This window comes from Sinocyclocheilus grahami, unplaced genomic scaffold (assembly GCF_001515645.1).
Source record: "Sinocyclocheilus grahami isolate Dianchi unplaced genomic scaffold, SAMN03320097.WGS_v1.1 scaffold122.1, whole genome shotgun sequence".
In the NCBI taxonomy this organism is placed as follows: Eukaryota; Metazoa; Chordata; class Actinopteri; order Cypriniformes; family Cyprinidae; genus Sinocyclocheilus; species Sinocyclocheilus grahami.
Genome location: NW_015505301.1, coordinates 1052877 through 1068783, shown reverse-complemented (window position 1 = coordinate 1068783; position 15907 = coordinate 1052877). Strand labels below are relative to the sequence as shown.

The 15907-nt window shown below is 39.4% G+C and overlaps 1 protein-coding gene across 2 annotated transcripts; it reads right to left on the bottom strand.

Moving 5' to 3' along the window:
• Nucleotides 1–942: 942 nt before the first annotated feature.
• On the bottom strand, nucleotides 943–13504 carry LOC107589923 (uncharacterized). 2 transcript variants are annotated; one of them, XM_016278497.1, is made up of 5 exons: nucleotides 13398–13504; nucleotides 10163–10321; nucleotides 9804–9864; nucleotides 5025–9073; nucleotides 943–3053 (listed from the first exon to the last, which is right to left on the bottom strand). In XM_016278497.1, the coding sequence occupies exons 1-5, from the start codon at nucleotides 13401–13403 to the stop codon at nucleotides 2679–2681; spliced, it is 4650 nt and encodes a 1549-aa protein (XP_016133983.1). In that variant the 5' UTR covers nucleotides 13404–13504; the 3' UTR covers nucleotides 943–2678. The 2 variants fall into 2 exon arrangements, with proteins under 2 accessions (XP_016133983.1, XP_016133984.1); XM_016278498.1 differs by lacking the exon at nucleotides 13398–13504 and adding an exon at nucleotides 10459–10572.
• Between the last annotated feature and the right edge of the window lie 2403 nt (nucleotides 13505–15907).

The window sequence follows — 15907 nt, the reverse complement described above, 5'->3', positions numbered from 1 at the left end:
TAGTTGTAGATGGCCACTATGTGAGATATTTTAATATATATACATTTTAAATAATGTACATAAAGTACATTTTCAAAATGAAAATGCTCGTTTAATATATAATTTATGAGTTTTCAATTGAGATCTGGCAACAATGCAAAGCACAGTAGAATTCCTAAATCTTCCAATATAACTTAACCCGAGGCCATTAAAACTGTGCATATTCGTCTTACCCACTATGTGACACGAATGTTATCTCCAAGTAGGCCTACTTTTTCAGTATTTTTTAATTTTGCCTACCACATCAAGCAACATATGAAGCTCAAGCAGTGTTGGGTGACAAGATGTATGCTTAAAAATTGTGCTCGTTTCTCAGATAATCCCTGACAAGATAGTCCATAATAGTTACATTAATTAGTGCTTCCAACACACAACTTAAAATATGAATGCATCTACATAAATTCTAAGGGTAATTTACATAATGAAGCAAAACATCAATACATGAATTTCAGTTTATTTGTTTTCTGCATAAGAAAAAAGGAGAACCAACACAAAATGAAGGTACAAGTGAGGGGAAAACAAGCTTAATCAATACTCTAATTTTTCATAACAAGACTGCCACCATTATCATTTAATATTCATATCAATGACATCTCGAAGTCTGAAATGCCATTAAAACCGTTATGAATCAATAATAATCAAAAGTGATGAAAGTACTGAAAAATAGTAAGTAGTACAGTTATAACAAGTGATAATCAAGTGTCAATGAAAAGGTGAAAAGATGATATAAAAGCATTTCTCCATATCCTACCGATATACTCTGAACAGTGCAACACCGTGTGATCCCACGTCCTGTAGCACTGCACTACAACCCAGTCCATGTTCATTTCATATGAGCTACAACTTGACACTAGTTGAAGAAAAACAACTTGTATTTGCTGGGATATATACCGAAAACAAAACTTTTCTATGAACTTCAAGTGTTCCAAGCGGAGTTGTCTGAAATGCATTTTTCTGTAGCTCATGCTTAAACCCTGGACTAGTTCAAAGTGTCAAGGCATGGGAGCTCCATTTGCAGTTTGCATTACGAACACTTCCAATCAAGATTGCTTTTTGGTTTCTTTAAATGACACAAAGCAAGAAGAATAACAACTTTGGAATATCATTTTCTTAATATAGTTCGTTAGAAAATCTTTTTTAGTTTTGCATTTTGTTAAAGTATTAATAGTATCAATAATATTATACAAAATAAACCAAAAAGGAAAATCGTCTTTAGTATTTCATGTCCTTCAAATCACACCTCATGTTGCCCTGATGAGTAGTTTCCAGGTTCACTAAAGCACCCTGTCTTCTCTCCTGGTGGGTTTTAAGAAAAATACTTGAATCTACTCAGTATGAGCACTCAGTTCTCAACAACACAAAACGCAGAAAAAAAGATGACAACTCTCTCCCATAATTCTAAAACGCTTTTGCTCTTACCATAAATAAATGACTTTTGTGTTTAATTTATATCGACAAGCTTGGGTTACTCCCTAAAAATTCAAACCAAACGAAATGGTTTATCAGAGGGTGTAAGGTATATAATTTAGATGTTCCACAAATCCATATAAAATTGTGTAAGTACAGACTTAACTTTGGCTTCGTGCACAGCGGCTAGGTCTGATCCATATTTTTGTTGTCTGTGTTTAACTATGTGCAATGCAAACCCTTTAAAAATAACATTAAAAGCTGATTAATACTTCATTATAGTTTGACATACAGTAAGATTTCACCATACAACAAAATTGTGTTTATTTTGCGGAACACGAAAACCTTAAAAAAAAAAAAAAAACATCGGACTTTAAAAGGGTCAAAGTGCTGTATGATGACCATCTGACATCTTGAACTTTCAATGCGAGCTCTGCTGATGACTACGGGATTGTCATGATGGTTGTTCAAAAATAGCTATCGTATTGTTAACAACGTCCTCGTTTTAATGCATCTGGATTCAGAACACTCTCCCAAAATCTCCATATTCCAGAAGACACATATTCTCAGTCTTACTTGCCATTTTCATTACCATCTATCATTAGCGTGGTCTAGTTATTTCTTTCAAATGAGCCAGAAGGGGAACTTCGGTTTATAGAATACATTTCTTTGAATTAACAAGACAATTGGAGATAAATCAGCTTAGAAAAACAACTATTCTATATAGGCTTTAAAACAGGCTAAAGACCACCCTGGCTCAAGCAAAAGCAGTACCACAAACATAATTGAGAACCCAGAGCACTTTGGTTGAGTTTTTGGGTGCTTCATTACAATAGATTCTCCCAATCAAACAAAGTGTTTTGTGTAAACGCGAGTAGAAATAATACCCAACACAATAGGAGTTTAAACCGGGATGACGTTGTGAAGACAGACCATAATCACATAAGCATTAGCATGTCCATGATTACCATTTCAGTAGATTATTTATAGTAAAATGATGCTGTGGCAATAGGTCATTAAAAGGAGCCCTGTAAGCAAAGACTCTATATCATAATAACAATGTCTCGCTGATATCCAAGGAGAGAGAGCGAAGATGGCCAGTGTCAACTGGGCCTGCTCCAATTTTAGAGCCTCAAAAGAACATTAGCTTAAAAGACCAGCACCCATCTTCTGTCTATTGAAAGCCAACAAGTTTAGTGGGTCCGCAGACAATACCAGCTTCAATTCATTGTTTAGCTGGAGCTGCTAGCTGGTGATGGGGTAGAAGACTGGCTGGCAACACCAGTAGACCCCATACCAGATCCATTGCTGACCAATGATGCTTGCTGACCAAAGTTAGTGGTTCTCAGAGTGGCAAGATGTCGAGCTGAGAAGACATGGTCACGTGCTGCAGCCCTGGATTCGAATTCAACCCCACAGGCATCGCACTTGCCTCTCAGAGTCTCACGGCCTGTTGTCTGGCCGATGATATATGATGGAGTTGGATCCATAACTGTCAGTTGTACAGGTTTGGGCAGGATGGGGCGGTTGGCTCGGAGAGCATTATATTGTAGGTAGCTACCCGAGCTGATGTCTACCTTCTTAGAAGGGTCATTGGGATTAGGAGACTGCGTGAGGATGTAAAAAAAATAAATAAATAAAAAAAGAAAAAGAAAAAAGAAAAAAAAAAGTGTGTTAGTTTCATTTATTTATAATAAAAAATAATGCTAAGCAATACCAATAAAAATAAAGAAAAGTGAACAATTAAATGAGAATCCCTCTGTTTTAAAGGAAAAAATTTGGTCATTTATTTACCTGATGACACTTATGGCGCTTTTCCACTGCGTGGTACGACTCGGCTCGTTACGGCTCAGTACGGGCCGGCACGGCTCAGTTTGCGTTTCCACTGCAGTTTAGTATCCCTTTACAATGGGCGGGATTATTCACATGTCGTTATAGTTGCGCCGCCTCTACTGCCGCGACTCCTAAAAAACTTTTTCATTCCGCGTCACCCCATCAAGCTCTCGCCGGATCCGCTCCTCTGCTATCAACGAGAGGAACGTCTGTACTTCCTCAACAGGGGGAACAGCCACTTTTTGGTTGTTAAAAAAAAGGTGCGCTCATTCAAAACAGTTGCGTTCGATCCTTTGCTGGCTGTGCTGATTTAAATCTAGCGGTTCTTTTGTGTTTGTGTCGCAAGTTTAGTGACGCAGGTAGTGACGATTCTCTCCGGCCAATCCGTGATCAGCAGAGTTTACACGTCACGGTTTGGTAACGGTACGGTACGCTTGGAACCCCAACCGAGGTGGTACTAAAAAAAGTATCAGGTACTGTACCCAGTGGAAAACCCCCCCAAAAGTGAACCGTACCGAGCCCTACCATGCAGTGGAAAAGCGCCATTAGTAACCATGTGCCATTTGTACCAAGATGAATAAGAAATTCTATTCTTACACAATCTTTTTACTTAAAGGGATAGTTCACCCAAAAAGGAAAAATCTGTCATTAATTACCCACCCTCATGTCATTCCAAACCCGTAAGACCTTCGGTTCATCTTTGGAACACAAATAAAAATATTTTTGATGAAATCCAAGACCTTTCTGACCCCCCATAGACATCAACGCAACTACACATTTCAAACCCAGAAAGGTAGTAAGGACATCATTAAAATAGTCTATGTGACATCAGTGGTTCAACCACAACATTATAAAGCTACAAGAATACAATAATTTTTATGTGCTCAAAGAAAACAAAAGTAATGACTTCATTCAACAATTTCTTCTGTTCCGTGTCAGTCTTTGATGCACATTCGACACATGCGTGTGGTGCTGCTGACGCTGGAGCCAATGTTCTGATGTAGAACCCGGATGCGCTGCACCTTGTTTGCATGCAGAGGAAGACGCACGATGTACATAACATGTCTGATGACTTTGAGAGAATGACTTGCAATTTTTGCCCAGGCTTACTTATCTGAACCAGAATATACAGATGATGAACTAAGAGAGATGTACGTTCTACGTCAGAACTCTAACTACTGCGTCAGCAGCACCATATGCATGTGTCGTGGTACTCTCTTGAATGCATGGAGGAGACTGACAGAAGAAATTGTTGAATTAAGTCATTATTTTTGTTTTCTTTGCACACAAAAAGTATTCTTGTAGCTTAATAGCATTATAGTTGGACTATTTTAATGATGTCCTTACTAACTGTGGGCTTTGAACGTGTCAGTTGCGTTGCTGTCTATGGAGGGTCAGAAAGCTCTCGGATTTCATCACAAATATCTTAATTTGTGTTGTCTTACGGGGTTGGAATGACATAAGTGTGAGTAATTAATGACAGAATTTTCATTTTTGGGTGAACTATCCCTTTAAGCAATTAATGTAAAAAAAAAATTTTTTTTAATGTAATGTTTTTTTGTTCTTATGCTTTTTACACCACTACGTTAAAGGGAATAATAGAATTTGAATTAAAGGTGACGCATATCTTGTGTTGCTATGATGAAAAAACATCTGAAGACCTTGAAGGCCAGTGACATTGTAGCAAAATACAAAAATTTTACATGAAAACAGCTGCTTTGCAATATTAAATAAAATGTCCTCACCATTTTCTCTTGCTGAAGCCTCCAACGTTTCTCCTTGGCACGTGTATTTTGGAACCAGATTTGCACAACCTTTAGTGGAAGCCCAAGCTCTGTCCCCACCGCCTCACACTCCAGTGCATTAGGATGAGCACATGTCTCGTAGCACGACTGCAGGATGGACAGCTGAAGAGAGTTCAGGTGAGTTCGAGGTCGTCTTGGGGTGGAGTTCTGCTGCATGTAACTTGTTTCTTTTTGGCTTTGAACAGAGGATGCTGTAACCGTCACAGGGGATGGTGTGGTAGGGGTGGAGGTGGTAGTGGGCATAGGTCGCTGGGAGCTCAGGCCTAACTGTTCTCTTGACAGGGTGTTGATCTTGAATGGTCCTTTCTGAGACCAATATTTGAGCCCATTGTGTTTCTGAGATGCCAAGGCAGAAGACTTGTTAATTGGCGTAGTGGACAATTTTGGCACCAAATGGCTGGTAGTCCCAAACTCAACCCCTCCTTGATAATCATCGTCCTCTTCATCGGTATGGTCCGACTCAGCTCGTACCTCTTCAACCTTCCTTTTTGGAGCAGATCGAGATGCAGGAATTTCACTGACAAGCAGAGGGACTGCAACCGGTGTGGCCACTGTCTTAGGAGCTATTTTAACCATTGTGATGGGAGTTGCTTCTGCTTTGGTCTTGTGAACTAATGAAGGACCAGTGGATACAACGGTGAAAGAGGGTGTCTGATTTGGTCTACTTGGACCTTGGGTGGGAGTTTTCAGGGGCTCCTTGACCTCCTTCACCTTATCCGTCTTTGGAGGAACATTTCCAGTTTGGGGTTTTGCAGAGGCCCAGCCAGTAGAGGGACTTGGGTTAGTTTTAGGTGGGGTTGAGAATATGGGCTTTGAGAGTGGCCAAGTGAACTTAATGAGTGGTTTCCCAACAGCTGCCAAAGTGCCATCACTGATAAAACGGACCTCTCCCTTTCGCTCCCTTGCCCTCATATTCTGGAACCAGATCTGAACCACTTTCTTTGGAAGGTTCACCCACTCAGATATTTGCTCAAATTCATGCTTTCCAGGGTTTGGATCTTTGAAATAACATCCATAGAGAATATCAAGCTGGTCAGCATGGATGATGGTCCTGGACCGTCTCATGTCCCTGAACCGTCTGAATTTTGGCCTCTTTTGTTCCCGCTCTTTTTCTCGTTCCTTCTCTTTTTCCCTTTCTATGAGTGATGTGCTAACTTTTTCTGCTGCCCTCATGTACACAGTGCTAGTCTTAGCCAAATTATTGCGATTAGTTAGAGTACTGTTATTGGAAGATGGGATAGCAATGGCAGAATCTGGCTTCACCTGAACAACAATAAGACTTCCATCTGTAGGAACCCCAACAGTCGCTGGTCTCAATCCCAGACCATCAAGCAAATTACTTTTCTGTATAGAGGGCTTGTTAGCTGTGGAGACAGATGATGATGTTGATGATAATGTAGAGCTGTGGTTTTTCCCCATACTTAGATCCAAAGCAGACTCACAATCATTACTATTACATAAAAAGGAGTGTGTAAGAGAGGTGGCTGCGTGTGCATTAAGGGGGTCCGAAAGAGCAGCTGGACTTCGAGTAACTGCTTGAGTGTTTGAAAAGGCCATTTTACTCCTATCACCTTCAGAAACACCAACCCCAATAACTGAGGAAGGAAGCGAGAGTACATATGGACTGTATAACTGGGTGGAAAGTTGAGTCAAAGACAGGGAAAGGGGCAGTGACTGCAAGAAGCCAGCTGGAATGCCCTGATGATCAACTGCAACTGAAAGAGGAGTAGGAGGGTCTGCTTGTGCCTCCAGCTGAAGATCAAGATCTACATCTTGCTTCTCCTGCTTGAGCTCCACCTCTTCCTTATCAATCTCACTCTTTCTCTTTTTCCGCTTCATACTTTGTTCATCATCATAGTCATCCTCTGCATCCGAGAGGAAGACTGTGGTAGAGCGAAGAACCTTTCCACCACCACCTGACCTTTCAGCTGTTGGCTCTACTGGTGAAGACTGTTTGACTGGGCTAACTGACTCTTCCCTCATAGAGCTGCTTTGACTTTCTTCATCAGTAACGATAACAGACGTGTAGAACTCTTCATTTTCAGAGTCAGATGTCAACAGCAATTCTCTTGGGCTTCCCTTACCAATTCTGTGTCTTTCCGCACTACTGGATAGGTCCATGGCATGACTACCTGTCGCTGATGGACTATGTCCATCTTCACCCTCATCTATCATTAAATTACCTTCCTCTTCCTCCATACTTCTGTCTCTTTCATCATGGAAGCTGTCTAATCTCCCCCTATCTTTGGATTGCCAGGCATCTAAGAACCACTTGCGTACCTCTTCTCCACTTAGCCCTACCTCCCTGCCGAGGGCTTCGCAGTCCTCCCGCTGAGGACTAGATGTCTCAGCATCATCTCGTGACTCTAAAAAGGCCCATAGAACCTGAGACTGGAACTCAGTGAGAACAGGCCGTCCTGAAGATAAGAGTAGTTGATCTTTTGCACTTCTATGGCCTGAAGATCTTAAGGCAAAATTTGTGTTACGAAAGTTACAGTTAGCAGCAGCAGAGCTGTTAACGGTATGTGTATGGCGGAGACCTTGGTTTGGATCCAAAGCACATGACAACGGACTATCACCCTGAAGGACCGGGGCTGCTGTGGATTTAGTTACTTTAGAGTTTGCATCTTCCTCCTCACACACCTTTTCACCCATCCCCTCGACTTTCATTTCACTTTCTTCTTGCTCTTTTTTATCACATGTTGTGCAGTCGCCCACCATTTTCTCACTTTGCTCCTGTGTATTCTCAGCCTTTATACACATCTCTTTTTTTACACCATCGATTTTCCAGTCCTCTTCTGATTTTAGTGACATCTGCTGATCGGAAGGCTCGACTTTTATCTCATTGCATACTCTGATGTCAGCACCTTTGTCCGGCATCTTGTTGGTCTCCTCTAAACTCATTTGAGTGGTGGTTGGGAGGCCAAATGCAGCCCACTGACTTTGTAAGCCACTGAGTCTTTGGGCCAAGAGAGCCTGTTGTGCAGCACTGAGACCAAGGACTGGCACTGCCTGCTGCAAAAGCTGGTTTGGAGACTCTGGATTCTGGCCCTGGATTTGAGTTTGGAGTCCATTCAACACCAGGGGCATGAGCATCTGAGGCTGGGGTATAAGCTGCGGGGTAGCTGCTCCAGGTGTTGCAGACGCCCCGGTTGTGAAGAGAGAAGGAAGAATGGAGTGTGGGAGAGAATTTGGGCTGGAAGTCAGGAGAGTGAGAATAGCAGACATGGCTTGTGCAGAGGCCACCGGAGAAGAAAGTAATGAGGGCGCTAGCTGAGGCTGCACCTGCTCTCCGTCTTTGGTCGTTACTGCTGATGCAGTCAGGTTTGCTTGGGTGACACAATTGCTGGTGGAGGTGTTAACTAACTGTGTGGTGCTTCCAACAGTAGTTGCAGCCAAGTTTGTAACCATGGATCCGGTTCCTGTATTTGCAGTGGAACTAGGAGTAGCATTCCCAGCACTCCTGCTGCGACTCTGGTGCAACACAGATTTTAAATGACTTTCCAGGGTGATGGCATGATTGTAGGAGACACGACAGACGGCACACTGGTATGGTTTGTTGGAGATGTAAGGTCGAGCCAGGAAAGGGGTTGATTCACTGTCTTTCAACGTCCCGGTTCTCATCCTCTGAATATGGGTGGTTGAATTATAATGAACACTCAAAGCCGTTCTAGTGGGAAATGACTCCAAACACGCATTACACTTGAATGGACGGTTGTCACCTTCAGAGGCTACACTGTTTTTACAGACAGATCTGCCATTGCTGACAGAAGCCTCTGATGTTTTTATAGTTGGCTCTGTATTGTCCTGATCGGACTCCAGCCCCCCTGCATCACTTTCCTCATTTCTCCCTCCCTCCATCTCTTCATCCAGCTCTTTTTCCTGAGAAGAACCACCCTTGTCACCTGCATCTGTAGATTCACCCTCATTTTGGAAAGCCATTGAGGGGGATTTTATGTTCTCTAAATGTTTCAGCTGAGATGTGTCATCTGATGAATTAAATACAAATTCAGTATTAGTAAGCCTTTAAAAAAGTCCAAAATAAGTTTTGCAACACTAAACAATTGGCTAATATTATGCAGAATATGTAAGACAGGTCTTGGACAATTTCACAAATTTTCCACTAATTGTTTGATATTTTTTTGTAAAAAAAGAAAGAAAAAAAAGTGTTTATCAAAAATACTTAATACATTAAGTATTGTAATGTATAAGTATATGAATCCATAAATTAAAAATAATAATTTTTTGGATTTTGCAATATCATATCGTAGGTAAATAATAAACCATGCACGTTATTATAGAACATGCTTAAAACACAACACTCAGTTTATACAGTATGTAACAGGGGTCCCTGGTCCATCCCTGACACTAGAAAGCTTGTGAAACCCCTGATATCCAACATGAAAACAAATGCTGGACATCAGGTTTTCAAGATTTAAAAGCAGAACATTTAAATAAAAATCTGTTTCAATCATCACGTCCAGCAGTCAGCACAAAAACTGAATACTTGTGGGGTGCAACCTACAGGTGCTTCATTGCCATGGAAACTACTGAAGCGAGGTGGTCACCAACACAGCCAATTGTGTGTACAGTGGTGCATAACCTAAGCCGGGTATCAATAACACTGGAACCCTGGATCTCAGTGCTGGGATAGTGTTGAACCACTGTGGCACAAAACACAAACACTTGAAAATAACTTTATAGATGATCAAAAGTCACCTGCATCATTTTGGGCTTTGGATTCTTCTTCTTCAGCAATGGAACGGTGCTTAGGAGCAGCCTTATGAAAAGAGGAAACCAATTATTTACTTAAAAAACAAAACACTTCTATAAGCTTGTCATTACTTTTGTCAACAATTCTGTGTTTTTCTGTCAATATGGGGTGCTGTGTGTACATTAATGAGGAAAAAAATTAACTGTGATGATTTTAGCAAATGGCTGCAATATAACAGAGTGAAAAATTTAAGGGGGTCTGAATACTTTCCGTACCCACTGTATATACACAGAGCCTGCACCATCAAAACATACATAATAATATTAAACACTTTTTTTTATGTGCTCTTTGTAAATATACTCACAATATCCAGTAACTTATCAAGGCAAGCAGGGAGGACACTGTGTTTGTCCGTAAGGTGATGAGAGAGATTCTCACGGTCTGGTTGACTTTCCTGACATAGAGGGCATAACCACATTGACCCCCTGTTATTGGCACCTCCCAGAGTTTCTCCAGGCTCCTCCTGAAACCAAAGGCACAATATTATATGTAATGGTATTTAATCATATCTAAATAAGGCAAATATTTCTTTACTCATTCATTTTCAGAATTCTTTTTAAGAAATCTGATTATATTTTACAGTATTTTTGTTTAAAGTACCCTCAAGCTGCATACTGTGTATTTGAATTGGTCCTTTTTTTAACACGTCAGTGATCTGAAAGAAATCTGATATCAACAAATACATGAAATAAATGCTGCACTTCAAAAAGCTAAAGTCTTAATGGGCTAGTTCACCTTACAATTAAATTCTGTCATCATTTACTCACCCTCAAGTCATTCATAACCTGTATGACTATCTTTGCAGAATACAAAACAAGATGTTTTGTAGAACATCAGTGCCCAAACAACATTGGAACCCACTGAGACATTTTTTTTTAAATCTTTATTTATTTATTTATTTTAATCATTTTTATGTTTCCGAGAAGAAATAAAAAGTCATACAAGTTTGCAATTTCAGAATTCTTTTTAAGAAATCTGATTATATTTTACAGTATTTTTGTTTAAAGTACCCTCAAGCTGCATACTGTGTATTTGAATTGGTCCTTTTTTTAACACGTCAGTGATCTGAAAGAAATCTGATATCAACAAATACATGAAATAAATGCTGCACTTCAAAAAGCTAAAGTCTTAATGGGCTAGTTCACCTTACAATTAAATTCTGTCATCATTTACTCACCCTCAAGTCATTCATAACCTGTATGACTATCTTTGCAGAATACAAAACAAGATGTTTTGTAGAACATCAGTGCCCAAACAACATTGGAACCCACTGAGACATATTTTTTTAAATCTTTATTTATTTTAATCATTTTTATGTTTCCGAGAAGAAATAAAAAGTCATACAAGTTTGCAACGACAATCATTTTTGGGTGAATTAGCACTTTCTTAAACATAAAAAGGATTACAGTAAATAAAAACTGGACATACTTTATAGACAGCATCTAATGCAATAGAATTCTTTCTGACAGTGCACGTCTAATGTACAATCAGCACTAAATAGTTCTTCAGATTAAATAAGCTCAATCAACAAAACGTATACTTTAACAAATGCAACAGTTGTCTCATTAATTAGATTAATTGGCTTTGATGTAAGCTAACACTTACAAATCAAAACAAAACCACTATGCATGATAATGTTAGGACATATCACCATATATCAAACCACCCCTTTCATCTATTTAGAGCACCTTTACAATAAGGTCTGACATTTTGACTTATTTATATAGGCCATACAATCTGTGCTATGCACTTATAACAATACATCAAATTGATTTCACAGATGCAGTTATGTTCTTTTTGCTAGACACAACGTAAATCTGTACAACCAATACCTTGCGGCTTGTTTATAATTCATGCATCTGAATGTACATCACTTCATATGAGGCATCCTATGTTAATCAGATCTGATAACACCCAGAATTATGCATACATTTATCACTTCTGCAATAACTAGGCTATTTAACGTCAGAGGAGGCCTAAATGTTGACCTTGACTGGTCGTATAATATGCTGATGTGGATCTGTCAACGTGTTGCCCCTTGTGAATAAGGTGACATGGACTGTAAATAACAGATAATGGGTGCAAATCCCCTGGCAGTAATGTCTCTTTAAAACAATAACCCAAATAAATAAATAAATAACATACATTCAGAACAGAGACATAAACATCTTAATTGACATCGAAACGACTTCATTTAACGTATGCATGCAAAATCATTTAAATTATACAGTTTCTGGCTTCGTTTTTACATGCCACTGTCAGGGAACGACCAGACATCAAATGCCAACAGTGCTACAATGCCACGCCAATTAGCTTCCCTGCTAGACTGAAAACATGCACTGAATCCTCAACACAAGTACTATTAACTTCTCCTAAAAGTCAAAGACAGACGAACCCACACGCCGCGGGACACTACCGTTCGACAGCGAGCTCATATGGCCGCCATAGCTCTTGATGATTTCGTTAATTAACCCACAGCCTAATTAGCAAGACCCGTGTGCTGTTGAATCAATCGGAAACGGAGAGCTTTAGCCTGCCTCGCTAACACACACACACACTCCAGTGTAATCATGATAAATACTCCATTAAAGTGCATCGCACTGCAGTCTGCTGTCCTAATTACCCCCTTTTCCAACTTTAATCGCTGCAAAGCGACTGATTTTTGTGATTTCTTACTTGAAGGGTGATGTTAAAACAAAAGAAGCCGTTTTCTCATAAACATTCGTGGCACTTCACATGGCTAACGTAGCTAACAACACACTCAACAAATTGGTCAACTAATTATATATCGCACATCAAAACGCAAATCGCCCACAAACTTCTCAAAGACGCAGAATTAGAGCAGCGAGAATAAATTAAAAGCTAAAACAATCGCAACGCTCAAGATGCTACAGCACAAGTCTGCTTTAACGCACTAATTGAACGGTGTAAATAGGCTTTCGACTCTCAGATGTAAAACCTCGGGCTTGATTAGTTCCTCGCCCCCCTGATTGTGGCCTGTTTGTCGGGCATTGAGACATTCCCCGCCCGCCGTCTGCTCCACAGCGGAAATTGCGGCCTACTTCGACTAAGCGATTTAATTAATGAATTTGGGTTGCTTCACACAGATGTGTTAAAAACAACCCGTTTGCCGTCCCCCTTCAGCGTTTATCTAACCCAATACCTTGCAGTTGGAGGTCTAAGTTCGCCGTTTAGTATATAATGTTGTTATTGAGCATCATAAGTGTGTTTTAATAATTGCAGAACGCAGTAATTAACGCTGGATGAGGCGCATTGCTGCTCGAAAAGCGACGTGCGACGTGCAACACAACGAGCAGCGAAAGGGGGTGGCGGGGCCAAAATGAGAGACCGAGGCAGAAAAGTTGGGCTTTTAACACTCGAATTGTAACTAAATATTCGCAGTGAAATGGCATGCATCTAATTATTAGTCGTGCTCGGGACGCGATGAGATCCGCATCGCCCCCTCGATCGCAACTTCTTGAACAATTCGGCGTCAACATCGTTTAATTAACACTAAAGCAATTAGCTAAGGCTTTTACCTGCATGGTTGGGACTCCAGCACACGCTTCCTCTCGCTCTTTAAAACTGAAAAGTTTTCTCTCTCTCTCTCTCCCTCACTCACTCACTCACTCACTCACTCCGTCAGTCCTCCCACCCTCTCTCTCTCTCCCCCTCTCTCTCTCTCTCTCTCCCTCTCTCTCTCTCTCGCATTGCTCTCCTCTAGTAAACACACGACAGCTCCCCCAAAAGCTGAGTGCTCGCTCTCTCCAAGAATGTTCCTCTTCCCTCTAACGGTTTATTAAATGATTCAACACACCTAAAAAAGCATGTTGGAACAATGTTGTTATACTGAAATTAATTCAGTTATTTACACTCTATTTTCGATTTTCGCACCCTCTCTCTCTCTCCCCCTCTCCCTCTCTCTCTCTCTCTCTCTCTCTCTCGCATTGCTCTCCTCTAGTAAACACACGACAGCTCCCCCAAAAGCTGAGTGCTCGCTCTCTCCAAGAATGTTCCTCTTCCCTCTAACGGTTTATTAAATGATTCAACACACCTAAAAAAGCATGTTGGAACAATGTTGTTATACTGAAATTAATTCAGTTATTTACACTCTATTTTCGATTTTCGTCTTTAAGGCTGAAGAGGCGAAGTATTTAAAAAAAACACTTGCCAAAACAGAAATGTTTAAATGTAGGTGATTGTAAGATATACATAATAAATAAATATTTTTATTTATTTATTTAGGCCTGTTTTGTTATTATTAATGCTGTGTTAATTGTTATATGCTATCTAATAACCAAATAAAATAGTTCTAAGCGAATAAATGTAATCTAATATTTAAAATGAAAATGCAGTCTGGTCTGATCTGCAATGCTGATCAAACTGATTGCACACAGACTTGTTTATTTAAATAAAAATACAAAAATCGTTAAGCAACTTTGATATTTAGCCACATTAATACAGAAATAAATGCTAAAGTCCTTTTAGTGTATGAATATTATGCTATGACTCGAACACATACTCTGCATATCATTTATATTTTTGTTAAGTAATTTCTTAATATTCTGTAGGCTATATTAGGCTAATGTTTTATCTATCCATCTATCCATCCATCCATCCATATTTACATTTGCATTTACATTTATTCATTTAGCAGGCACTTTTACCCAAAGAAACTTACAAATTAATTAAGATGTTCACCAGTAAACTGAAGCGCTCTTTTAACTTAACCAAAGGTATTCTATACGAGATAAATCAGATATACATCAAATAAACACAATAATTCAACATACAATTGCACAAAAGGCTGCAAACGAACAGCGCGCATCTGAAGTGTCTCTGAAGGAAATAATGCATTATTTATCGGCTTTAAGATATCGGCAACATTTTCTTATTGGGCCGATACCGATAACAGAAAAAATGAGCATTTATCGGCCGATACCGATATGGTGGCCGATATATCGTGCATCCCTAGTTTTTTTGTTGTTGTAATGTGGTGTTTGGGTTTTGTTTCATATTCATGTTTTCATGTCTTTTATTTTGTATTGTTTCATGGTCCCTGTTTGTGTCATGCTTCCCTTGCCCTCATGTATTCATGCCATTGGTTCCCCTGTTCATTGTGTCATGTTCTGATTGGTTGTCTTAGTCATGTGTCTTGTTTCCCATTGGTTTGTTCTTGTCATGTGACCCTCTTGTTTCCTATAAGTAGCTTCATGTTCCCATTGTGCCCTCGTCGTGTATTGAATGTATTTAACCTGCTGTTGGTGAGTCTAGTCTGTTTATGTCAAGTCTGTGTTTCTTGTTTGGATATCACCTGTAAATAAACTGCACTTGGGTTCTCACTTACGCTCGCCTTCAGTGGATGATTCGTTACAGTTGTTTTTTTACACCCTCAGATTCCAGATTTTCAAATTGTTGTATTTCAGCCAAATATTGTCCTATTCTAACAAACCATACATCAAAGCTTATTTATTCAGCTTTCAGATGATGTATAAATCACAATTTCAAAAAACTGACCCTTTTGACTGTTTTTGTGGTACAGGGTCACAGATGTCTAAAACACTTTGGCATCTATTGTTTAATAATAACCCTTTAGAATTACATCAAAATAAAAACCTCTTTTCACTTAATAATATATGCTGTATTTATCTTGTTTGTCTCCACAGGTTTAAGCTGTGAGAAGAAAGTAAAGGGGAAAATGGATGTTTACCTTCAAAGGTATCAACCTGAACACTATGCAAAGCTTCTTAGTGCTCACATCTTATAAGGAATCACTAGTGTAACATAATTTGTAGTTTTTAAAATCGGTTTCATTTATGATTCATCCTTCATGCTTACTAGTAAGGCATAAAGATTAATACAGAAAATTCAATAGTCAATTAAAAAAAACTATAGTGTATATAGGTAGTTAAATATCATGGCAATTTGGGTTAGTTAAACAGATATCTGATTAAAAATATGAATACATTATAAGTATCTGTGATTGTTTTTAAAATATAAACAACAGTTTATTTTGTCAAGTCACCTTTATTTATATAGCGCTTTTAAT

Excerpts from the sequence above, each read along its gene's own strand:
- LOC107589923 (XM_016278497.1), bottom strand. Across the intron at positions 9,074-9,803 it reads CAAAGCCCAAAATGATGCAG|ATGACACATCTCAGCTGAAA; the intron begins GTGACTTTTGAT and ends TTAATTCATCAG. Across the intron at positions 3,054-5,024 it reads GGCTTCAGCAAGAGAAAATG|TCTCCTAATCCCAATGACCC; the intron begins GTGAGGACATTT and ends ATCCTCACGCAG.